At 43.7% G+C, this 20268-nt stretch overlaps 1 protein-coding gene across 2 annotated transcripts in view; it reads right to left on the reverse strand.

The window, feature by feature from the left end:
• Positions 1 to 17907, reverse strand: part of tcf7l1b (transcription factor 7 like 1b) — a 33050-nt gene extending 15143 nt beyond the window's left edge. For both annotated transcript variants that reach the window (XM_053420283.1, XM_053420282.1), the window contains exons 1-3: positions 16899 to 17907; positions 16684 to 16756; positions 16444 to 16571 (exon numbers count right to left, since the gene is read on the reverse strand). In XM_053420283.1, the coding sequence (XP_053276258.1) occupies positions 16444 to 16571; positions 16684 to 16756; positions 16899 to 17084 (387 nt within the window). In that variant the 5' untranslated portion in view covers positions 17085 to 17907. The remainder of the gene's footprint in view (positions 1 to 16443; positions 16572 to 16683; positions 16757 to 16898) is intronic.
• Positions 17908 to 20268: the final 2361 nt, after the last annotated feature.

Consider the following 20268-nt stretch of genomic DNA (forward strand, 5'->3'; position numbering starts at 1 on the left):
TACGAGTTGTTTCAGGAAACAAAAGGCGAGGAATTGCAGGCCGTGCTGCACAGCGAAAACTTTCTCAGTGTTAGGGTGACAAGAAAGAGGGAAGTGTGAGAGAAAAGTTAGAACAGAGCTACAGGATTAATAACGGCTGGATTTAAATACTGTTAAAGATTGAAACATAAAACTAAAATCAATTCAACTGCAAGACATTTAGTAATGCTTTACAAATGCCCTTATCTCAGTAGAAAAAAAATACACACATATGGCCGGGACTCTTGGCAATGCCTGTTTTAGCATGGGAGCTGTGGTAAATAGACTCGGACAGAGAACTGAAAGAAAAGTGCAGCTAAAGTGAAGTTTAGCTGATCCATTTCTGTGGCTCTCTAATTGTCTTCCAGGCTTCCCTGCTGCCTCCAACACTCAGAATAGACATCAGTAGAATGTGCTACTTTTACAGGGACCCAGATGCGACAAAGGTGGCAGCGATGCCACTGAACTTTTCCAAAGAAGCTGCACTGGAGCCCTTTGGTTTTTCGTACAGAGAGAATACAACATATGCTCTGGGGCATGTGGCCTGCCAGAGCTGGGTTCTAATTGTTACATCGCTCTCACAGAGCGGAGGAAAACCCAGCCAAGAGTCTTTGTCATCTCTGAAGTGTGTGGTGCCATACTGCAGGCCAACATCAGAGCATGGAGCAGAGACAGATGTCTGGACATTTGCTGTCAAACTAAGTCAGCCGCGCTGCCAAAAGGACAGAGAAAAATCCCAAACTTTTCAAGCTTGTATCTGCAGCCTTCAGAGCTGAAGTGATAATCCCAGTAAATCCACAAAATAATAGAAATATATAAGACTTTTGTTATATTTGTTAAATAGAAATACATTTAAAAACATAGACTGACTTTGGGAAAAGCCTAATAATTAGTACTAGCTAAAACAGATATGTGTCTAGACGTGTGTGCTGAATTGGATTAACTCAATCAATCAAGAGCAAACAAATAAAAGAGCGCCTCTGTATAAAGTGGCAGCTCAGACGAGGCCTGACGCTTGTGAAATGGCTTCTCCCAACTTGTGGTGAATGGCGGAGCAGCAGGAATGCCTCGGCGGATCGCTCCAGCAGATAATGTCAATCACCTACTGTGTGGAGAACCCCTCCCCATTGTTTTCTTTTACCCCCCAACAGAAAACAAATGGGCCACACAGCTTGCTGTTTGGCCGAGGTGTTAATTACTGTCCCCTGCCCATATGAACAACAGCCCCATACAATAGCCCAGTCAGGCCCCGACACAACAGTCCCTCCATGGTTTTCTCTGCTGATATCTGCTGCTCATGCGGGGCCATTGACACCTCAACCTGATCTATGCATGAAACACAATTAAAAGCTTTCCAGGACAAAGGCTGCGTGATAAGTAGCTCCCGCCTCGACTTAGGGTTTGCAGTAAGGCTCATTGTTTGCCAACATTAGCAGCAATTGCGCTGACAATTCTCAAGCAAACCTCGGCAGTCATTGTGCTAATTGCTGTGTAATTGATGGGGAAACGACAAGCGGCTCAGCTGGTCAGACCCGCGATGCACTACTGGGCCGCTGAATGGGGACCGTGTCCTATTATCCGGTTCAATATGAAGTAAGCAGATTAGTCACGGAGGAAGTTATTAATTAAACTATCTATAAAGACCAAGACATAAAAACGTTGTGGTGCTGAGCAGTGTTATTGTTTTTTCTGACCATGGATCATTTTCTGTAGATCAGCAGTACTTAGTCAGACACCCATTAAATAGCAATAAGAACCACTGTTATCCCATTTTCAGATCCTCGCCCCATTCTCTTGGTTTACATGATATTAACCCTGACAAGCCGGTGGTGCTACGGTGGAAATAGCGTTCTGCTAATGGCTACCACATTTGAAGTGTCCATTAGCCCATAGAGGAATGAAGTTAAGTGACTATGACAGGGTTACTCCCTCAATTCGCCGGGCGTCTATTGTGACCTGGTTGGTCATCCTGCTCCCTTTTTCACAGCCAGTAAAAAAAAACTGGGTCAAAGGTCAGACATACAGAGTGCAGGGGTTTCTATGGCAACGCGGCCCTATTAAGGCCAGGCTCATTGGCCTCTTAACATGCTCTTGTACACAAAAGAACTATTAGTGCAAAGAGGGAGAGAGAAGAGCAGGAGAGGGGAGGCAGCGTGAGGGAGGTCCCGACAACACAGCGGCAAGGTTTTTCCAAGATGGTTCCACACTTGGCCCGAAGCATCATCTACGTCTATATGAAGCACATGTTTAGTTTCTAGTGGTCCCTTCTAGGGCTTTAGAGGACGCACTGTAGAATCTATTGTAGGTCTGGTGATTTTTTTTTTTTCAAAATTAACACAATATTATTCTCCCAGCGTTACTATGCTGCATATAAATTGTAGTCCACATTTTGAACAAAAGACTTCCCAGATTCAACACAGAAATTCTCACAGAGCAGTCGAGTGCCTCATACATATTCTGCACAAGGCCAGGCTGGGTTTATTTGAAAAGTCCAGGGAGTGAATTTACTGCTGTTTCAGTAATAAAACAGCATTAACAGAGAACAGGGCCAAGGTACCCCCCCCCCCCCCCTCTTTAAAAGCTTCTTTTACATTCTATCCCTGTGAGTGAGGGAGCTCCGACTTCAGCAGGAGTTTGTATTTTTTTTTTGCAACTCAAGCAATTATTTGTTTCAGGGTTTATTCTTCTTTTTTCTCACTTTTTGCAAGACAAGATTCTAAGTTATTGCTTCCTGCCTGTGGAGTGTTATCATAGAGCTTGTGTAAGTTTTTCAACGAAGCCGCCATTGTTGCTGGCCTGGTTCAAGGATTTTCAGGTACTGTTAATCGGAGAGCAGTTCCAGGAAAGTCCTTAAACTGAGGCTGAATTTAGGAATAAGTGAGTAATTCTGTTACACGGCACAACAGCAGGTCATATAAAACTCACTGTATAATTAGAAACACAGGAAAATAAGTATGCATCTGGTGAGAGCAAGGCCATCTCATAAAGACAAGAGAGGAGAGTGTGTAGCCTATTCAAGTCAATTATGTGAAGTCAGTTATGTGGTTTCCCGTACCTGGGAGATCTGCTTCCAATTGTCGCGGAAGGTGCTCCGCTCAGTGTCAGTGTGATCTGGTGTCAGGACGGGCTACACCTCGAATGTCAAAAGACGTCCTCCTCTTCCATGTCCCGTGGCATTGTTTGTCAAGTCGCACAGGAACACTACTGTTTTTATTGTTTGGGGAGTAGCCCCGTTTCATTGACATTCACAGCCGTAAACGTCTGTATAATTAACTCCAGAACTCGAGGTGGTTAGCAGAGGCTGGCTGGATGTTTACAGTAAGGCTCAACTTAGAAATCAAATGTGTGTGTGCATGCATTTGTGTGCTTTGCGCGTCCAAGTCTACGCCAATGACACCAAAGTGAGACCTGAATTGTTCATTTATGACCAAACACAAATTGTGTGGAGACAGCATGGGTGACCAATATAATACGGAGTTTGCTGCCAAGGCATTTAGGAGGCAATAATAAGTCCAGCACACACTGAACAGGGCAAATACCACAGCACAGCAATCAAGTCTCTGCGAAGACATAAAAATAATACTTCTCTTCTTCTTTTTCCAGATAAATATTTACCCCCACTCTCCGAGAGTAACTTTGAATACATTTGCTACGAGTTTGTCTTTTTTTTTCCTGACAGGGCACAGTGGGTGATTGTTTCCCCCTTATTTATTTTTTTCTGCTTTTCTTGGCTCTTTCTTTAAAAACTTCTTCCCGAGTGCAGCTGACGGGGGTGGAGAGGCACTGAGGTATCTCGAAGGGAAAAAGTCAGTTTTGAGAACAGAGGTGGGCATAAGTGGGTGTATGGTGGAGAAGGCAAGAGGGAGGAAAAAAAGGACCTAAATTAAACACATTTGTTTCTGCTCTCACATACCACAAGTCTTATGAAAACAGAGGGCTGATTGTGTTCACTCCACCCCCACCTCCTTGCTCTCTCCTCACCACCACCCAGCTCCACACCCCCACCCCCCTGTCCTGAGCAGCGGCGGCAGCCCCTCCCCCCCTGTTCTCTCACACACACACGTACACACAGCTGCCTGCAGATGCCTCCTGTGTTTGCTCTCCCGAGTGCAGGCGCAAATCTCCAGGCCCCACAGACTTCTGGGCTCTGCCTCATCTCAGTTTTTACTACCTGACATCCCTATCACCCCACTGCTAACCCCGCTCACTTCACCCTCTCTGCGTCTCCTCCTCGCCTCACCCCTGCCGCCCGCCTCCCCTCTCCGGCTCTGTCCTACTCAAACACACACAGACACACTCGCCAGCCACAGGTATGCCCGGTCCCGTCGTACACATGGACACAGACACCGACTGTTAGAAATGAAAAAACCCTATCATGTATTAATGCTTTTAGAAGCATTTAGGGACATGACCAAAATAACACTGATAAAACCGTTAAATATGTTAAATTTAGTAAAAAAAATCGGTTGAATTAACCGGTAGACACTAATCGTCTAGCTGGCAAAATCAGATAACAAAACATGGTGAAGCAGAAATTAATCTCAATGCTTGGATCTAGCTGAATAAGACAATATTTTTTATAGGTAGTTTTAAACCCCTACGAAGTGCGACACAGTGCACAAGTTACTACCATGACATTCCCGAGGATTAGTTATGTGCATTGTCAGCAGACTGCAGGGAGGTCTGGAACGTGGCCAGATCATTCGCTTTTATACCTGAAACATTTGCAAAAGTCATTCCCCCTGTAATCCAGAGGCTTCATTTTCATCATGCTGCTCATAGCTGTATCGAGTGCTATATCATCCCCATCTAGTGATGGGGTTCGGCCATAAATTCAATTCACGCTCACATCCGAGGGCTCGTCTTACGCATCTGGAGCTTTGCATAGAATACATTTTCTAGTAAAGAAGGTATAGGTTTTCATGGTTTGGAGGAAAAGCCTTCGGAGCATGAGGCTGGGTCCTTCCTCTTCAAGGAACATCAAGTTTCTTGAAAGCGAAGCAAAAGTAATGGAGTTGAAACATGAGGCAAACACTTGAGACTGTCAGATTTTCTCATCTGTTGTCATGACAGGAATTACTCGTTACTGACGAACTCGCGTTGATTAATATCGGCTGTTCCAGTTTTCCGAGTCAGAAAATGTCTTCACTACATTAACCAGACCCACAGAGAGCTCAAGGCTGGACATGCTATTTAATACAATACGTACAGCTGCTGCTATCTCTCAGTTTCAATACAATATAATGAGAACGGCAAGGTGATTACGATCAGGGGCTGCTGTAAATATCAGATTCCCAGGGACAGAGTTTAGGAGAGGCCCCTTACAATTACACAGGATTCAGGAATGCAGAGCACGAACCAAAGCAACATGCAGCTGAAGACGAATGCTCACGTCCCCGTTTTGGACATTCATCTCGCACCACCTGACACAGAAGGTTTCGGGATAAGCGAAAAGAAGAAAAAAAAACGAGCAGGAAAGTTTATCTTTCATTAAGTTCTGTTTTCGGGGAGTCCCCCAAAAAAGTGAGCCACAATGCAACAAACCTCTCCTCAACACAAACTGCCGCTTCTGCAAACAATTAAGTGTTAACCCAAGAACTGTAAGCTACTCAAGAGAGAGGGAGAAACGCACGGAGAGAGAAAACGGAGAGGGAAAGAGAGAGAGAGGGGTGCTTGTGCACAATTACAGCAGGGATTTATGGCCTGAGAAACAATTTATAAATCACAGCGCCTGAGCTAATGTGCTCCAGATTGTTCTCCATGCAGCTGCAATTTTGGTCTGCGTGAAACGGCATAATAAACCTGGCTGCAGGATATGTTTGGGGCGGGGGGTGGGAGGGAGAAAAGTTGAGATTGTGGGTGGGGGCTGACAAGGGTGAGGCTATGGGCTCACAAAGTTTCGAACAAAGAAAAGGAGAAGTCTTTTTTTGTTGTTAGAAATGTGAATGACGTCGACAGAGGAAGATAAGATGAATGTTTCAAGCAAAAAATCTTGAATCCTACAAACCATATGAATTAAAAGTTGTTTTCCTTTGTCATAGCATGACACAGTAGCTGCACAACAAAAGCAATTAAACAAATCGAAAAATGTCACTGCTTAATTACACAAGTTACCACTGAGACACAATTACAGTTTAAAAGCCCGGAATCTAAGCTCCTTTTGAAACTGTGAACCAAACCTCAACAATCACACACGTGTTAGTGAAAATTAATTTGAGGTTATAATAAGAGGAGACAAATGTTGCAAACTGATCCCTTCATTGAGACCGCACGTTGGTGTGGAAGAAGAGATCGGATGTGCTGAGGGGAAGCCTGGGCTTTTGTGGCCACTCAGCCAACTGGCCCTGAACCTTAACCTCTAACCCTTCACCCTGGGAGGCAAACAAAGCTCTGAGTGACATCTGAAACTAGACACTCTGTGGGGAGAGAGTGTCTGGACAGGACTCAAATAACCCCATTAACTCTGCAGAAAAGATTTATGGCTTTTTATTCTGCCCCTGCAAATCTCGAAAGCCGAAGACTTTCGCACCAATCTGTCAAAAACAATCGAGCAGTTAAACTTGTGCACCGGGTTACATCTTGTTTATTGGGCAATATCGCCATCTTGAATAGAGATAAACAAGAATGCTCCATAATGAGAGAGGAGTTGTGTTTAGCAGCGACAAACACATATGCCAGCAGTTAGCGTGGAGCAAAATAAATTCTGCTTAATACGAGCAACATGAAGGTAATCTTCAGGCAGTTTTAGGAGTCACTGATGCATTTTCAGCAGCGCCGCTGATGGAGTCCATACAATGGGTTACGTAAACAAGCACCGGCATTAGCACACTGTAAACACAAACAGAGAGAAAAGTTGATGGTAAATGTGCTTCGGTGAATGCGGGCCTCCGTCGCCAGAATGCTGAAAGCCACTGTAGTATTTAAATCAGGCAAGGAGGGAGGAAGACTGGGCCAAGCATTCTGTAGCTCAGCTGTGAGGCTCTAAGCCGTTGCCCTAGGGTCTTTGTCCTGCCTTTCAGGGCAAGTCTGAGGTAGTCAAAGACCCTATTCATGACCGGCGCTCCCCCTGCCAACACACCCATACAGCCCCAGTCAAGTCAGCCGAGAGCTATAGAGCCTCCCCAATTCACACGAGAATCAGACCTGCCCCTAAAGCCTGCTTCAGGGATTTCCAATAGCCAGCCCCTCCATCCCATGTACAAATCAAACAAAAGGGCTCCTTGGCCTACTCCATGTCATATAGGGCTGATTAGATCTTTTTTTCTAATGTAGCTACTCTAAATTTGAAGCAAATAAGTCAGTCACATTTGTAGGGATTATGTCAGCGGAGGCCCGGAGCTGCCATCCAACCCGGCTCCCTCCATCGCCGTCGCCTACTACGTGACCCGCCTCGCTCTTCATCATCCACAATCCCCAAAAAGATAGGACGCAAAAGATCAACCTGAGTACATGATCGAAGCCCAAAAATCTCAGAACAAAGAAACCCAATCATGCTGATCATCTGAGGCAGTCACAAGGGGGAAATGGTGCTATCGCTAAAGAGTGTCTTATGTCTGAGGAGCACAAGGCCCCTAACCACAGCCATTACTCATAACTAATCAAGAACATTAGCTCATCATTTTAAATTGAGTAGATAAGGTCAGGAAGGAGTGATGCGTCCTGAGGCCAAGCCCGATGTTAAAATATCAGCCCATCAGAAGTTTCTGCTGCTTCTGCTGTTTATTCTAACAGGATCCACAAGTCTGGCCGGAGATAAGGAGGCTACACATTTTAGATGACTTGTGCCTTTGCTGGGCTTTAATCGAATTTGATGCTCTGCAGAACATTGTGACTTCTTAACAAGTACAATTGGTTTATGAGGGTAACTAGGGGAAGCAAGGGGCACCCAGTGGTTAACTTGTTATCAATATGTGGCCTCATCTCATGGGGAAATTGTTCGTATATATGTATTAACCTCTTCCTATAGCAAAATAGCTGTATCACACTATAACTCAACAATACAAGGTCTGGGCCGTGTATGATTTATGTGCAAAATTGTGGACATAGCTGAGATCTTGTGGAACCCGCAGTATTCCAAATTAACATATGCATGACATCATTGCGTTATATCAGACCTTCATCTGTGTGCACATGATTCTATTGGACACACTCCAAGGACTCTTCGCTTGGGAGCTGGCGGGATCAATTTCATTGAATGTCCGTTCTGGCTGATTCTGACATTTTGCGTTCACACAAACAGCTCCTCAGGGTAATATGTAGAAAAGTTCAGGGTTGCAGTGCATGTGTTAAGGCATCTTTTGTGAACGGCCTCCGTCTGGATAAAAAAGTGCTGCTCCGCCTCTCTGCCACTCTGTGAGGAGAGTAGACGTAGAAAGAGGTGTGCCTGGACATTGCCTTCTATGGAAAGTGGCTCAGGTTTGCTCGAAACGTCTCTAGATTTGGTTTATTAAGGTGTCCAATAATAGAAACTGTTTGGCCAAGTCATTTTTAAAGAGCAAAGGCCAATGGGAAAACTCATCTGGCCCCCCAATGGTGTAACATGATCAGAAACTGTCACTCATGGACGTCTGTGGCCGGCCCAGCCAAAACAATATAAATTAAATTAAATAGGTCATGAAAATGTACAAATAAACACATTTCTGTTTAGAGAATACATTTACGCTGACAATGGCAGCTAAAATAACTACGATAAAATCTGTTTTACTGGTTCTACCTTCAAAACTGCTGGTAAAACTAATGATTATGTACTGTCTATGCAAAATTCAACTTCAACCCCTAAAATACATGGATGGAAGAGAATCTTAGTAAATGTATCCCACAAGTGAGGCTTGTACTGTTTCCAACATGGAAACTTTCCTGTGGCCCTCTTTAAGATTGTTGTAGCCAATCATACGATCCACTCGAGCCGGAGGTAAAAAATCGGATTGCAGATGGCAGGTCACTCTCAGCAGTTACAGCTGTAAGTTTATAGAATGTGTACGTTTCATTTTTTTATGTCATGGAGTCAAAGACAGATCCACGCTACAACTTAAGCACAATGCTATAATGTCATAATCCTCTAGGGAGATAAAAACTAACCCAGTCGAATGAACTGGTGAATGCCTCTGTGCAGTGGGCCACACGTGATTGCAAGTGCAACATGTTGAAGTGACATTTATCCGCCGGGGGACTTGAGCCACGCCAGCAGACCCAACCTGCTGCTCGGTTACAGACCCGGAGCGAAGCAGCCAGACTGATTTATAACTTCAACAAGAAGAAACAGCTGCACTTCTCGCTGTCAACTAAGCTCATCCTCGACGGATATCCATCCACTTCTTAATTTAGTATGACCACTACAACCTCACTGATACTACACACATACTGTATGACATGGCCTTTAACATCTCTGCCGGGAGGGAGAGTTTTATGCCCCGTACGTGAACTGAAGCGAATCCTGATACAAATCTTATAGTACTGATGCTACGTGCATGATCTGATGGACTCCTGCTGTTTGCTGATTGGGCTGCGACTGCCTCAAGGTCTGGAAGCCGGCCCACCTCGGGATAACAGGCAGAGGAATCGCAGGACCCGTATCTGCCCCAGTTTATGCTCCCACCACCACATCGCATCAACAATCTCTCCTCCTGCCTGCTCGCTCTCCCTCTCCTGCTGCCTGCAGAGCTTAAACTGAAAACAGCTGCTTGGAATACCAGACTGATGAAACCCTGTTTAGAGATTTTTCTTTTTCTTCCTGCTGTATAATCACGTTTTATTAGCATGGAGCGAAGCATTTAAGGCACAATTATGCAGGGAAAACATTTCTTTATGTGAGCTAAACAGTAGTGGTTATAGGTATGAAAAAGGCCCACATGCACGTTTATGGGACAGTCCACACAGCACAGTTTACTGTCATTCCCCCTGCAGTTTCATCACTTACAATTATTATACAGTGTGCGGCTGAAAGTAAGAGCTATGTTCATTATCGGTTCATCCACAATGTCTAAATTCTGTCTTCTAGATCTGAAATCAGTTAACTGATGTGTTGATCAACAGAAAATGTATCTGGTACTTATTTGAATAACAATTGTTTTAGTATTTTTTAAGCAAAATTTCTTCCCGCAACTTAACAAATCACATTTACTCTTATTACAGTGGCAAAGGGGGACGTGTCCTTTAACTTGATAGTGTATTTTTTAAATCTGTATTTATAATCTTTATCTATAGTCTCTTATTATATTTTGCATTTAGTATGTTGAGGATGTCTTTGCAGTGCATTGGACTCAGAGTGACAGATGTAACTTTACCTCTACTCTCAGACTTTGTTTGTGTTTGTCGTTTGACGCTAGTTTATTAATATGTTGCAGCTATTTGATTTATGTAATTTAATATTGCTATAAATGATCATTATTATCAGCATATGACAATTCAATCCTCAACTTTTTTTTACAAAGAAAATGTGCCGCATGGAGTAGATTGACTTACTTTAAAAAATGTATCAGAGTTAAAAGTAATTTCGATTCTACTTGAGTAAAAATATAGTTTAATAAAGAGTACCTCTACTTGATTGCAAATTTCTAGTTCTCTTCCTACCCCTGAGAAAAAAATTTAAAAATTAAACTCAGTAATTTTGTTTGACTACCAGAGAATAAATCAATATATATTCAGCTTATTAAATGACAAAGATCTCATGTTTGTTTTTAAGGGATAAATTCAGGACTGCAGTCACCTGGGAGAAAGGCAAATCTAGGATCCCTCCCCCCACACTCCATATTAATGCCACTAAACAGACATCGATCACATGACACATGATATACACTTCTGCCTCCATCATGCAACATGTGTCAAAGCTTTTGTGTCACTTTTTCTGATAATTTTTTATCCGAATGAAGACGGTGAGGTTTGAATTCCCTTCAACCTCAACTCCTCGGCTGTTGAGTCTCGTACCAGCTTAACCCTGCACCACTGAATGTGTTAGGACATGACCTGCAGTTTCCTCTGCAAATAGGTAGAAGCTTTGCTCTGACATCCAAGTCTGCAACAGGAGTTTGTTTGTTCATATATTGAACAGACACAGTCGACATCTTTAAACACTTAAACCGCTGTAAGAAAAGTGGAAATCCTGGTGTGAGCTCGGATGTGATAGACGTGTTCACCTCTGGCCAACTGTCTCTCAACTCAGACACAAGTTTGCACCAAACATTTTCACGAAGAGAAGCAACGTACCAAACTATGCAGCAGCTCTGGCCAAACATAGCAAATGAGAAAAACACATAAATTGATAAAAACACATTTGCACACATATTCATCTTGGCACATCAAAGGGATTCATTGATGTCACTGAACATGGGGAGTCTGCGGCTGGAGAGGGGAGATGTTGGTTATCCATTCCTCAAAGGGTGCTGAGATGCTCCTGACGGGCCCCACGCTCGAGAGCCAGAGAGCGCTATAAACAGAATTTCTAATGTCAGGCGGAAGGGTGGGCGGGTGGGTTTAGGTAGCGAGCGGGCTATGGGGTAGCAGGAGGAATTGACGCCAGCTCACACTTTCCGCCGAGACCAAACAGGGTAGGATACAGACCAGGACTGACACCATTTCACATAGTTCTACAAGAGTGCTGTTATGAAGTGAGCATGAGCACAAAATGCAAACTGCTTGTAAAACTCCACAGGAAAGATTCTGCAAGAAGCTGCTAAAGCTGCCGAGTTTAAGTGGCTCGTTGGTTGCGTCACCAGTGATTTATGTGTAAAGTGGAACATTAGAAACATGTTATGGCAATAAAATTACCTCAACCCTCTACTTTGGTTTGTGTTACACTAATTGCACGTGACCTTGATAACCCCTGTGTGCTAAAAATGTTGCTGAGATATACGGTTGTTTAAATGCGTAATAAAATGTAAGGGTAATAATAAGGGTCAAAATACCAAATTTTTGAAATGTCAAATTATATCCAAAGCTTCTTCTCATTTCTCACAAATAAAACTGCATTTATTTAATATTTCCAAACATTTGTTTTGCCATTTTCAATTCAATGTTCTCAAGCACAAGCAAAGAATTCATTATCAAAATAATTCACTCCCGGCAAGAGCGCTTAGCAAGCGATGGCATTTCTGCGGTCGCTGGCGATCTGTTCCTAATTGAACAGGGCCGCTGCAATGATGTTGATGTGTTTAACTATGAAGAAAAAAATCTTTTAAAAACTATAAACCCTGTCAAAAATGTTGGCTCTGTTGACACAGCGCTTGGTTGCAAAAATATTTGTCCGCCAACATTCAGGGCTACAACACTGAGGGTTGTCTGAAAGTGAGCCCAGTCCGGCACACTGTTCCCTCTGTTGCAAGAGTATCCACATAGCCTCACCTGAATGCCCCCCCACCCCCACAGACTTTACACACACACAAACGTGCAGCACGCATGGATGCATGTGTGCACACACACACACACGCAGCAAGGTGAGTAAAATTCCAAGTGAGCCACCTGATGAAAAGACACCTCAACACAAACAGGCTTTGCTTATGCAGGGAGAGGCCCTTTTATTCAGCGGGACAATGTCTGTGTTGACTTTTCTTTGTCTGCACATTTTTAAGCACCAAAAGCAGCAGAGAGAATGGGAAGGGAAGAAGAAAAAAAGAAGCCGGAGAGGCATGCAAATGTAGCCCCTGACATGTTCAGACTAATACAAGCTCTCCATTCATATTTCAATCTCCAACTATTTTCTATTCAACACTCCTGCCCGGTACATGGAGTGTCCCACTGCAGGATTTGATGAAGATATATTTGAGTGGCTCACCTCGCTCTCACTCACTCGCCACCTCTCACACACAAGAGGCATTTCACTCTTTAGTGACGATGATGATGTACTAGCGGAATTATCTCAGAGTGCGGGAGAAGCTGACAAGAGATGGCGTCAAGCGTAGTTAAATCTGGCACTGGTCGGTCGCTACGGGGACAATGTGGCGATAATCACATCAATGAGTCGACAAACAATGAGCTGCATTCGTCGAGTTGACTTCGTAGGGGGAAAAAAACTCTTTTGGCTCCGCAGACCATGGCAGGCAGAAGTCTGGTGGAACATCTCTGCAAACATAAAACCTCCTCCTCAGCTCTCGGTGGATTACAGCGGAATGTCAGCTCCGAGCAGGCTTTAAATCAGTTATGCTTGGCCCCCAGGGGAACTCTGAGCTGATCCCATGTAGGCCTGTCTCTCATTGCTCATGATAGGGTTGCCACATCCAAATTTAAAAGTTCAGGCCTCAAATCCTTCATGTAGCACATTGCGGAGTGAAATTTGCTGCACGGTGACTCTTGTGCAACATCTTGTATCTGTTATTTAACAGGGTGTTCTTTTAAATACTGCTATGTATGTAAGCATTATACTGCTCTTCATAGCTTTATCATTACGCAACAGTGCTACGTTTTCAGGCCAGAAGGGGGAGTTGTAAATAGATACATGCAGGAAATGTAAAAATGCACACAAAGCACACACTGTTCTATCTACAATTACCAAATAATATTTGGGTCTAAAATGGCCTCACAGCTACAGTATGAAACTGAGTTTCTACGTGTGGAAATAAAAGCCTTGATTGATTGATTCCTAAACTTCCCACGGGATCAATAAAGTATCGATACATCTATCTCTGTCGACTAGCATTGCATAATGGGATTGGGAGACATTATTTGAATGTGCGTCATGTAGGGATGCACACGTTTTGTTTGCAGAATGATTGACTGTTCCTTCGCTCACTAATTTGTCAAATCTTTACTCATACTGGACAGTTTAAGTTATAATTTAAATTTCATTTACGTAGAAAACTAGCTCACGATGGCGCCCGAGATGTTATGCAGTCACCTGCCACTAGAAGGAGTTGCAGAAATCCCTTCTCTCCACGCGAAATTTAGAATAATAAAAACTAGCATGTTAGAAACTGAAGAAAGACGGCATCTCGTAACATCAGCAAAGTTTATAATTATTTATATCTAGAAAAAGAAAATAAGGTGGAGTGTAGGCTGTGTCAAATTAACTTGCATCTTGACGATTTAATTTTGCATAACTTTCAGTAATATCTTATTTGAGTCCTAAATTTAAATTTCTATTTAATCTGCAAAAAATGTGTCATTTGGAATATACTGTCTTGTGCAGCATGTGTACAACCTCAATCCACACCAGTGATAAAGCAAATCTGTCAGTCACAGCAAGTCTTTCAAAGACAAATAAATCTTATTTAAAGACCAAGAGAGGTGGCAACACTAATTAGTTCACCCTGTGGGCAAGTTTTATCTCACAAGCCCATCAGCATATATCCCAGAGAACAATACTGCATGATCAACTGCCGAGCTCATTAGTGACACTAAGTCATTGGCCTGACGTGGGGGCAAGCCACTTGTAAATATCATCCAGTATATCCGACTGTATTCAACTTCATCCACAGGTGTAAACAAACCAACCCCTGACTTTGAGCCTTAACAGGCACTGAAACAATCCTCCCATCGATCAAATGCACTGCATTCACACTAAGCCGCGAGCACAGGGCAATGTAGGGACCTTCAGACATCTGCTAAGTATGCCAGCCATTGTCTGCCTGCTTGTTTTCTGCCACGGCGATGATTGACACAGCCAGCTCACTCTGTCCCATTGACCTCATTTCTTCTTCCATAACATGGAGGATTATACCTTCAAATTTTAAATCCTCTCCAATTATTTGCTACTTTGTCACGAGGAACCAGAACAGCCGTTTTGATTTGCAGCTTTTGTTTTGCTGGACAAGAAACACAAGGTAAACAGAGGGTTCCATAGGACCGATACAAGTCAAAACAAAGCAGAGACAAGGTAATAGACCGATAAAAAATCCACTCAATTACCAGACAAACCATATATGAGACTATTAGATTGGTTTGTTAGTAGCTTTATTTAGTTCATCAATTAATAGTTTATATATTAGGGTTTTTCCTTATTATGTCAACAAAAGTCTTCAGAAATAAAAACATAGTAAATATAATGAGGGGGAAATATATTATTCCAAAAAAATAAGTACTCAGAAGCATGGAGGTAGACCGTGCACACGGGGGGTATTTATCCCCTAGTGTGAGCAGAGTGGCCATTTAGTTAATGAGCTCCAATGGAGACCTCCAATGAAGCCATCACGGCTGCTCAGAATAACAATGGTCAACTAACGCCTTTCTAATTGAATGGAAGATACAGGGAGGAGAGGGGAGTGGGCCTGGAACACTGAAAAGGAGACAGACAAAATAGGAGGGGGTGGTCTTTTCAGTCAGATGCCTCCCAGGCCTTAACGAAAGTACTTTTTTTGTTTGTTTTTTTGGTGTGTGGGGGGGGCAAGCATTGGGGGATGGACAAGCTCGGAGGAACTCTGCTCTCCAGCAGGGATTATTATAAGGAAGTTTGCACAGTCCCATTTAAACTGTACTGAATGGGCTACGCTCCCAAGCAGTGTTGGGTTGAATTGTTAAAAAATGCGTTGTGTTTTTTTTCTTCTTCTCCGTCGTCACTTCCTCTGACATGTTCTTTGACCATAGAATGGGATTTTATCACAATGAAAGTTTTTGTGCGACTTCATTGTGGATGTTTTCCATCAGTGCTAACTGGTGTGAAATTATGGTCACTCCCAGCTCTTCACTAGCTGTAAGCCATGTCAAACGTGATATTTATAACTAGAAAACACTTTTCTCTGGAAAGAACATACTGCACAGCGGCAGCAGCAAAAAAAAACAAACATGCATGTGAATGGTTTGAGGCCTTTCACAACCAAATGAACAACTGGGGTCATGCACCAAGTTGTGCATCAACAACACTAACATGGGACTGTCAGCCTTAATACTGTGGTGAAATGCCTCCCATATGAGTCAAAGCGAGGTATTACATTGATGTTACTGCAGGATATGAACGTCTTGTTTAAAAAAAAATTGTGCACAGTCTAAAAATACGCCAAGCTGCGAACTAAAGGAATACACCTACTTTAGGAAAGGGATCACAGTGGGAAACTTGAAAATAATACCTTGCCCCTCTAATGGACATCTCACAAAAACACCAGCAAAATATCTGTCAGCACATGAGATAAAATGAGCTTTAGCAAGGCGAGGTCACAATAAGGACTGTAATTATGAGATCCAGTGAGAGCAGCGCAGGGTGTTTTCACTGAGAAATTGCCATTAATCCCTTTAGAATGACTGATGTGTGTGAACTTTGAGCCGAATGAGAAGTTGTCAAATGCAGGCCCTGGGTGGAGGGCTGGGTGGCACAGAGAAATTTATATCCCCCCTCAAAAAGAGAACAAAGAAGTAGTTAGTACTCCTTGAGAGGCCACTCGGAGGGAATATGGCGGTGTGTCAGTGTGCAAGGAACTTTTACGCACGGCCAAACTTTTTTTTCTTCCTCCCGTCGCGCTGAGTGCAATGTAAAGAGTATAAAGAAACATCCATAGCCACACTTACTGTTCTGGCACTGGGGGACAGCGCGCCGTTGGATAGGTAGGGGTTGGAGAGGTCTGGGATCATGAGGAACGGGTAGCCAGGATAGTGAGGACTCTTAAAAAAGCCTCCATCTTGCTGCCTCCTCAGTGCTACAGGGGTATAAAGAAAATAAGGAGAGTCATGGTTAATGCAGGCACTGAAAGTGGCACAATCACCAGCTCCGGCGCAGAAAGTACCGAGGGTGTTTTTATTAGTTTTTACCTTCACTGAAGTAGTCTCTTGTTTTCTCATAACTGTCTGAGTCCACTCTGGTTTGGGGGCGCCTCTCTGCTTGCTGATATGGAGAAAACACACACACACGCGCATGGGGAAGAAAAACTATATTGAAACTTTGCAGCAGCATTAAAAATCACACCCCTTTGCATTGGACGGGCTGGGGAACATGTGTGCATGCTGTTGCACGAGGGTCTTCTTACCTCCGAGTCTGACGAGCTGCTGTTGTTTTCCGACTCGTTCACTAGGGAGGACTTCACATCATCCAGGTCCCTCTCCGCGGACACATTCTCGGAGATCTTCTCCTCCTGCTCCCCTTCGTCTTTAAACGAGATCATCTCGTCGTTGGCCCCCAGGTCGTCCCCGCCGCCTCCGTTCAGCTGTGGCATGTTGGCACAGCAGTGGATGAAGGATCACACAGGGGGAAACAGCAAGGCTCGGCACCTATTCACTTCTATTATATGTATATAGCGTCTCGGACGAGCGTAGTCCAAACGCGCCACCGGAGCGAGTCGCACCAAAACTACAAGGCGCTGTTCATGTTTCGAAACTCCCTTCTCATCCCCTGAACGCGGCGCCGTGGTCCATGGCGAGCCTCGCGACAACAATAATCCACAGTTTAAAGTTGCGACACGCGCGCGGATGGGAAAAATATCGATGGATAATTATGGCGTCGGTGGCCGGATGCGCAGCGCAAACTTGGCAAAGTTTCGCCTCCTCCTCCGCAGCTTGTGGACAACTTGTGGCCCCCGTGTTTGTTGCTGCTGCTGCTGCTGCTGCTGCTGCTCAGGAATGGAGGGGGGGGGGGGGGGGGTACTTTCTCTCTCCCCTTCCAGATCCAAGTGACCTCAAGAAATACAACTCAAGTCCAAGCGACTGCTAAAGGAAGAAGAAACACGTCCGATGTCATCTCCTCATATCCAAACAATGGCTCGAGTAGAAAACAGAGAGAGGACGGGGGGAAAAACGGCCACGGGCTGCAGCTCAGTCGTCTTCACTTCTCTCGCGCGTGTTTTCTTCCCACAAGTTGTTTTTTCCTGCAACGAGCTCGTGAACTGGATAAAAGAAGAAACGAACTGAGGAACAAAAGCCGATGCGATATGTAAGTGTGAAATGTTTCAGCTGAACGTGGTCTTCCTCTCCCTCCACATCGCTGCCGGGGAATGCGCCCTGAAAAACTACTTGGTTGTTCAAGTGGAAGAAAAAGCGCAGCCCGTCCGACCAGGGGAGGAGTTAGAGCTGAAAACCGACACTTCATTCACCAGCGTGGAGACCAGCCCCAGTCTTAACCCTCAAACCCCCGCACTACATCTCTTTATTATTATCGTTTGACTATAGTGATTATGAAGATTATTTACAACAACAATAGCAACAACAACAATTATAACAGTAATAATAAGAACGATACTAATAATATTAATAAATATTTTATTAATTTATGAACATTTATTTATGTCAAATATAATTGAATCCAGGGGCGGTTCAATGAGTAGGACGAGGGGGCCACTGGCCCCAGTTGAACTCCGATTGGCCCTCTGAAGTTTCCCTGTCATGTCAGTAGTCTTTTTTTAAACTAAAATAAACTTATTAATATGAGATTTTTTTTAAACACCAACAGGGAATAATTTTCTAAAAATGTATTCAAAGTTGTTTGGCATTTCTAAAGCTTAACGAACCTTACAGCTTTTACACCAACATTTGTGTGTACATGCAATTTTTTCAACCCCCTAAAATAAGAGGATGAACTGGTGCGTCTGTTCGACGTCACAAACGCATCAACTGAGACTCTCTTGTCGCTGTCTTGCCAAATGAATGCATTCACCCAGGTGTCTTGTTTCCCTCACTGCTCAACGGACGCAGAGCTGGTAAAAAACATTTGTCTAATGCAGAGTAATTTGAACCTGGAGTGAATCCCGATTGAATCAATCCCTATTGCAGACAAAAGCCAGATGTAAGTGGGTGTTTGTGGGTTTTTTGACCAGAGGAAAAGGTTCTTTATTGCCCCTTCTGTGTAAATTGTGGCCCCTTTATGGACTACCTGACAATGTTAAAATGTTGAAGTCAACATATGAGAATATGCACAAATGATGTGTGTCCCTAATTATGTTTTAAGTACATTTAAATTCAGATAAAAATGGATCATGTGGTGAGAACAGCCCAATATCTCTAGTGCTGTCAAGTCGAGCGCCACAGAGACCACACTGCCTCTGTCTGTGTGAAAATGACAGGCCAGTGAGAAAGTCCTAATTATACACTGCCATGTAAATTGCATGTCTGCATGTCGTGAAACAATACGCTGGGAAAGATAGAGCTCAATAACACCTGGGATAAGCATGGCCTATTATGGCACAACTATAGGCATGACAGAGAGTGAGGCAACACGCCCCTGTACACCCAGGACAAGCCTGTTGCACAGTTTTTTTTCTCTCTCTCTCTCTCTCTCTCTCTCTCTCTCTCTCTCTCTCTCGCTCTCTCTCTCTCTCTCTCGCTCTCTCTCTCTCTCTCTCTCTCTCTCTCTCTCTCTCTCTCTCTCACTCACTCCTCTGGCCCCTTTGTTGATTGAGGAACAGGATTGGAGGCCTGATTTTGCAAGCAGCCCTGGAAGAACAAGGGAAGTCGTTGCAGCTTGTTTCCCTCTCTCTCTCTCTCTCTCTCTCTCTTTTATCCTGTGGACTAACCTGCAGATACATCTGAATCACTGCATGTTTTCAAATGCATTGAAAGAACATTTTAACATTGAGACTCACAAAGCTTTAAAAGTTGTACAACACATAAGTTTGCTGATAAGTTTTTATTCTTTAGGAAAAGTAACTTTCCTCCTCCTGTCTTCGTCTCTCTCAGTCCAAATCCATCGGACCTCAGACTTCTCTAAACTTCTGATGCAAGTCGACAGGCTCGAGAAAAGAAGTCGCTGATGCTGTCGACTGCATGTCAGCAAGCAGAGGGTTGACTGACAATTCGGCAGTGTCTCCACGGGCCTCATTAGATCCCCTCTCCTCCAAGGTGTTTGTGTGTGTGTGTGTGTGCGCAACATTGTGTGTATTTGTATTCTGTTAAAAGCAACATATACTTTTCTATTTTCTATGAACTGCATGCAGGGTAGTTAAAATGGTGGTTTTGTTATCCACATAAATATACTTGTTTGCACTTGCATATACACAGACACTAATACACACACACACACACACTAGCATACACACAAGTGCACACACACACACACACACAGGCACACACCCAGACAGGCACACACACATACATACACACACACAGGTGAATATTTGCCCTCAGGGCTGCACATCATTGTTTTTCTGGGTTACTCTGTACGGAGAATGTAACAGTGCATCCCCCAAAAGATGCACGGACTAGTTTGTAGTATTTCTTCATCCACATTTATGATGCAACCCTTTGCTTTGGTTCCAAACTCCAACATATTTTTCCATACCCTGAATTAAATAACACAAAACCCATGAAAATACAACAGATTTTCACCATAATATATCACATGTCACACATGTAATAGACTCTGCATGTCCCAGCAGATGCAATTACAATCATTCTGTGCTCATGTAGCAC

The sequence above is a fragment of the Pleuronectes platessa genome, chromosome 4 (genome assembly GCF_947347685.1).
Source record: "Pleuronectes platessa chromosome 4, fPlePla1.1, whole genome shotgun sequence".
Taxonomy (NCBI): domain Eukaryota; kingdom Metazoa; phylum Chordata; class Actinopteri; order Pleuronectiformes; family Pleuronectidae; genus Pleuronectes; species Pleuronectes platessa.